The sequence below is a fragment of the Limulus polyphemus genome, unplaced genomic scaffold (genome assembly GCF_000517525.1).
Source record: "Limulus polyphemus unplaced genomic scaffold, Limulus_polyphemus-2.1.2 Scaffold164, whole genome shotgun sequence".
Lineage (NCBI taxonomy): Eukaryota > Metazoa > Arthropoda > Merostomata > Xiphosura > Limulidae > Limulus > Limulus polyphemus.
This window is the reverse complement of record NW_013665774.1, coordinates 123,236-129,903: the sequence shown is the minus strand read 5'-3', so window position 1 is coordinate 129,903 and position 6,668 is coordinate 123,236. Positions and strand designations below refer to the sequence as shown.

The window sequence follows — 6,668 nt, the reverse complement described above, 5'->3', positions numbered from 1 at the left end:
ATCAAATATTTGATATCTCTATGAACTGTGGTGGTTTTACACGTCGCTTACTCTCCTAAATTCAACGACAACCAAACCGCACTATTCTCATAGTTTAACTTAAGTTTCATTCTGTTTATTTATAGACGTTCCTTTATTCACAGTTATTGTTCTATGTTGGACCTAGCAAGGATTTAGAACTATCTTCTATTTATGACTTACTTCGTCACATTCATACTGGTCAATGGTAAGTTTACAGACTTCCAACGCAAAAATTTGGGATTCGATTCTACGAGGGGGAAAAAATAGATAGCTCACTGTGGATATGCACTAAAAGAAAAAAGTTTTGCGAAATATTTTGGGATTTTTTTTTATCAACTGAATTTTCTTTTTCGGTTATTAGTTATTAAAGAAAATATTGCTATTATTCTAATTCCAAAAAGTCACTCTTTAATTGTAGGGCTGGGCGTGTCCTACATGGTTACCATCTAGAACTGCTGACCTGAAGATCCAAGATTTGTCCGTTATACTTTCAACTAAGATGATTGTGATAACTTATATAGCAAGGCTTAACAAAGATAGTTGTTGCTGTTTTGAAGTTAAGCACAAAGCTACACAATGGTCTATCTGTGCTCTGCCCTCCACGGGTATCGAAACACGGTTTCTAGCGTTGTAAGTCCGCAGACATACCGCTGTGCCACTTGGAGCAACTAAGATAGTATAAAAGACTGTAACTCAGGCGTCTCAAAGTTAGTAATTAAAAGACCGTATGTACTTCTAAGAACTATCGCTCATTGTATGGAGAAGGGCTTTTTTCATCTATTCTCCCAGCGAGTCAGCGGTAACTCTACAGACTTACAACCCCGGATTTTTGCGTTGTGAATCTACAGACTTACAATGTAAAAATTCGGGGTTGGTTCCCTGCGGTGGGCAAAGCGTAGATAGCCTATTGTGTAGCTTTGCGCCAAAAAACAAAACAAAGCATCAATAACTGTTTCATTTAATAATAAACTGTGATATAGAGTTTCTAGACTATTAATATGATATTTAACAAAAAGTAGAACCACTGTCAATGTCAGGTCATGAAATCTACATAAATAATATTACACGTTTGTTTGTCTGGAACTTTTCTTGCAAATTTCTCGATCAAACACTACAAATGTCATATCGTTAGAAAGGCCTTTGGCCGAGGAGTCCGTATTGTATATTGGTTTTTTCATTCAGAATTACCTCACCTGTTTTTTAGCTTGGTCAAAGTTTTTAATGCAAAGAATAAGCTACATGATGGCGTAATGTCATTGTCATCACGTGACGATTGGCTTCGATTTAAACTAGTTTTTATTATTAGTTTTTTTATTTGCAAAGTATTTCACACAAACAACACTTAACCTACGTGTAATTTCTTCAAAAAATAAACTTTACACTAAATACAATTTCTATGGGATTTCTCGACTTATTTAGGTCTAAAATATGCATGCACAATTCGTTCAAAATCATATGCTTATCACTTTGTGAACACATATTCAGACGTTTCTGCATTATCAGCTAAGTTTGCCTTCATTACAACTTTACATTTACTTTTCTTTGCAACAGTTTAAGTTAGGTTTGTTTCAAAGACTGTTATAAACACCTTTTAGCTACCTTTTTCTTTACTACGGGTCTTGTTCTTCATTTTTGTTTCTTTGCTTCAACTTGTAAAACCCTATCATACAATGAACGCTCATAACTGTTTCGAACTCTGAACACTATTATAATTAACATTACTTTACTTTACTGTTTACTTAACGTATAGTTTTATCAAATAAAGTTACGTAAAAGTTTTCAAATAGACCAGGATTTACCGATCTAACACATAATGCCTGCAAAAAGCGTAGCTTAAATGCCGTGCGTGAAAATGATAGAATAAGGAAAATTCAAGCGAAGAGCATGAAAACAACCGCAAATGTTTTGTAGGTTGCAGCTAATATTCTGTTAGCATGAAACAATTTATGGTATTATAATTTTTGAATTGAATAAAGAAGAATTATGTGGTATGAAAAATCATACTTACATTCACATATTTATTGCATAAGAAAAAAAAAGAAATAAAATTGCGATTTTACAACATTATTTTGAACTTGAACTCAATGAACAATTTCTTGGATGAAACTATTTTCTTTTGCGCAATTTTAAAACACAGAACCAACCAGGATAACTGATTTCCATGTAATAAAAATATTAGGCTTACTAGTATTTGTTTTACTGCAGTCTTTGGTTTTGCATAAAACTCGCAATAAGGCAAAAGCTCGCTGATGAACGATAATACAAAAACTGAATATGTCATCGAATAAATATTACAGAAAAACATCAATATTGGAAAACAATAACTCATTTTTGAGTCAAAAATCATCAAACAAACGCCACAGTTTTATAATGTTTTTCGTTCTGTATTGGAAATTCAAATTGGTAATTCACAAACAATCATTATGTTTAGTAGTGCGAGGTTATTACACATTTAATCAATGCTAATCTTCACATCCTGAGATTATAACCCCTAGTTAGAGTGCTAAATATCTTAGATTAGGACAACCATCCAGGTAGAATGACAAGGCTGTTGAAACTTCGCTGTGATGAATGTGGTCTCGGACCACCAAGCACATAGAAAGACAAAGTTGTGAGAACTTCGCTGTGATGAATGTGGTTTCGGACCACCATACACATATAAAGACAAAGTTGTGAGAACTTCGCTGTGATGAGTGTGGTTTCGGACCACCATACACATATAAAGACAAAGTTGTGAGAACTTCGCTGTGATGAATGTGGTTTCATGGTTGAACTGATTAAAATAGTGTCAGTTTTCATTATTTGTTGTAGATTGCGGACATTATCATTAATTATTTTTTATTCCATAACGTTTATTACTTGTTAAAGCAATTAATACAGAAAATTTGTTGTGACTTCAAGGTGTGAAAAGTACACCGCCGTTTTTGGATAAAATGACGATAGTTTTACTTGCAATAGAACAATATAAACACACCTAACCAGCTGCAACAAACTTAAATATCTTTAAGTAAAAACATCACCATCAAACTGCAAGAAAGTAAGGTTCTTTCTGGTAAGTGTACAAACATTAAATATTCTTTAAAAGGGTAGTATCAAATAGTATTTTTGCTATGAAGTTATAAAAGCGTTGTTTGATGTAAGGTATTAGCATATTATTAAATTCAGGGTATCTCGTGCAAGTATGAATAAAGTAGCATTTTAAATCTACAGGAAAAAAGGGAAACAGTTAAACGACTTTATATTGCTTAAATTCAACGCTAACATATGACAGATTTCACAATTACCTTGAACTTAGTACAATAAAGAGCATTACGCATGCGTGTATAGGGTTATTAGCGTCTTTTGTTTTATCGAATCATATCGTTGCACTAGACTTAATGTTGCAGGCTAACCCTAAAATCTATAGCGTGCTGAGCTAATTTTTATTTTAAACCTTACTAATATGAATTTTATAAAAGCATTCCTGACTTCACACCAATTTATAAAGGTATATCGTCAAGCACGTCTTATATATATGCATCACATTTTAGAAACAAGATTCGAAAACACCTTTGATAACACATTTTAAACTAGCTCCTGACAGAAACACCCTTACCACAGCAATTTATAAGTTAGGCCTAAGAAGTATTTTTGATAAGGCAATTCGTTTCTAAACAAATACTGAGAAATGACGACATTTGAAACTAGGCTAAAACAAAACGTATCTGGTATCATATGGTCGTTTTTAAGCATGATCGTTTGTAATTTTACTCTAAATAAAAAATAATAGTAGCCACAATTTTAAAAATGTATAGTAATGCCTTCAATAAACAGTGAAGGAAGGTATTTTTATGCCTTTCTCGGCATTAAATGTAGAAATTAAGTTTGGTTTGACTAAGTGAGTTTCTTGTCGTTTCTAGCAACAACAAGAAAGAAGAATATGACAAATATCATATTTTAAAATATAAGTGAACAGATGTTTTATCACCGTTATCATTGTTATGCAATAAATTAAGACCTTTTCTTCTTGAAAGCATCCTATATTAATTCACGAACTGTGTTAGATTTAGAGTAAGGTGTGTAGAGTTAGCAGCACTAAAAGGTGAAATCGAAAGGCCACACACACTCATTATGGTGATTTATGAGTAGGTTTTAGGATCGCTGAACTCGAATATCTTATCGGATTTAAAACTGTATTTATATTTCCATTCACATGCAAGGGGGACAAAAGGTATCAGACGTGCTTACGTACCACGACCGGGTGTTTTAATGGGGCATATTTTTGGGTACAGATTCTCCCTTGGTATAGCTTTAAAAAAATAATTGGGAATATTGGAGAATTTGATGGGTACATCGAGGTCTCTGTGAATCATAATGGGACGTTGAGACCTCTCAGAGGAGCATGGGTGTTTTACCCTAGTAGTTATAATTTATGTGATATATCGTACGTAAATAAGAAATCTGTGAAAAATATTCTGGATCTGAACGCGGTGTTCTCTGGCGGCTCAATGATACGATAGAGGGCTTATAATGGTAGAATTGGAGATTCAAACCACTGTGACGGATACAGCAAGTGTTCTTTATTGATTCAACGTTACGCTAACGTAGGATATTTTTTAGGTCTAAAGAGATCGTTTTAATGACTGTTACTAGTCAGAGAGACCCCAGGTGGAACAGCGGTATGTCTGCGGACTTACAGTGCTAGAAACCAAGTTTCGATACCAGTGGTGGGCAGAGCACAGATAGCGCATTGTGTAGCTTTGTGCTTAATTACAAACAAACAATGCTAGTCAGAGAATATGAATATACGCATACCCATTGTTTGTTTGTTTGTTTGAAGTTAAGCACAAAGCTATACGATGGGCTATTTGTGCTCTGTCCACCACGGGTATCGAAACCAGGTTTCTAGCGTTATAAGTCCGCAGACATACCGCTGTGCCACTGGGGGGCTACACATACCCATAAATGATTGTCAAAGTATTGTTTACCTCCCTGAAAAGGTAGCAACAAAACATAATACATTCGTAACATTGATCAGACTAGAAGGCGTGCCTTTGTTTCTCTACTTTGTCATTCTAATATTTGTACCAGCTAATGTCATTTCTAGATGAAATTAAACCATACTGTTTAGATGCCTTATTTTAGTAACAATATATATATATTAACAATCAAACAAGAATTAGATATATATTTTTATTAGCTCAACTTGGAAACAAATACTTTACAATCAAGGAGGAATTAAACACTTGGTGCTATTACTTTAATTTAAAACAAATACTTTACAGTCAACCAGGAATTAAATATGTGTTGCTCTTACTTTAATTTAAAATAAATAATTTACAGCCAAGCAGCAATTCAATTTTAATATAAATAATTTATAATTAACCAGGAAGTAAACATTTGGTGCTATTTCCTTAGCTTTAAAATAAATACTTTACAATGAACCAAGAATTAAATATGTGTGTTGCTCTTACTTTAATTTAAAACAAATAATTTACAGCCAAGCAGGAATTCGATTTTATTACTCGTCAGTACCTCTACTAGCTTACCCTCAAATTGAAATGCTTTTAAGCAGGATTAGAGTAAATTAATTTATGAGACCTTGGGCGTGGTCAAATATATCAATCGAAAAGGTTTGACCTCCTGAGTCCAAAAGTGTAAATCGGTTAAGAGATGACGGAGCTATGAGCTAAAAGTTTGTACTTGAAGAAAACAAAAAAACAAAGCCATTCTATGAGCCATTATGCCGGGGGATAAAAACCAAGGTACCTACAGAATTATTTGTGGGATAGCAAGCCTTTGTAAATCGGTTGTTTTATTCTCTTTGTGCTTAATGATGCTAATATCAAGCGATAAATAAGTGAATGTCTCAAAAATGTGTTGATAATGATAAATAATGATTTGGTTAATAATCGTTTTTTTTTTAAATATTTTGGCAGATTAAGAGCATTGAGTGCCGAAGCAGCGGGAGTTGGTGAGGACAGTAGCTCCTTTGAAGAGTATGGACGATTAACGGACCCAAGGTCACTTGTTCAAGCCATGGCCAAGCGCAAAAGCAATCAAGCTGAGCAGGAAGGGAGGATCCCCACTTCCCTATTTATTCTCAGGGAGGACAACATTATCAGGAGATATACAAAATTCATCATTGAGTGGCCATATCCTTTCATGTTGAACTTCGCATTATTCTGCTCTTCCCAAACTTTCACTCCAAGTTAGGTTGTGTTCTTTAAATATTTTCAAAACACTATTTTTGCTATTCAACTTAGGGTCTGTTAAGAAAGTAGGATAATATGCCAGGAACCTGAAAGTTGAACACAACCATTTTTATTTCAACAAATAAATCCATCATAAGTTTGTCAATCGGCAAGAGATAAAACTAATTTATGAATTTGATCTTTTAAATATTAGTGAGATTGGAGGAAACTTGCTCAGCTATATGCTTATTTCGAACTATTTTTACAATCCTATGAAGTATAAAATGCCGTCAAATAACGTATTTGTTGTTTCTACTGATTGATCACTGAAAATTAAATCACTAAATATTTATATTAATTTGCATTTAATAGATATGTTCACTGGAGTTACAAAACGCAAATTTTTAAAACTTCTGGTGGAACTTTCTTTAGAGTTAAAATGTAGATTGTTAAATCATTTTAATAGAATTCGAT

At 33.5% G+C, this 6,668-nt stretch overlaps 1 protein-coding gene across 1 annotated transcript in view; it reads left to right on the top strand.

Moving 5' to 3' along the window:
* The window catches only part of LOC106477240 (voltage-dependent calcium channel type A subunit alpha-1-like), a gene marked incomplete at its 3' end in the record, with an annotated part of 233,638 nt that overhangs the window by 108,034 nt on the left and 118,936 nt on the right, over window positions 1–6,668 (top strand). The window contains exon 3 of the mRNA XM_022381457.1: window positions 5,940–6,155. Within this exon, the coding sequence (XP_022237165.1) occupies window positions 5,940–6,155 (216 nt within the window). The remainder of the gene's footprint in view (window positions 1–5,939; window positions 6,156–6,668) is intronic.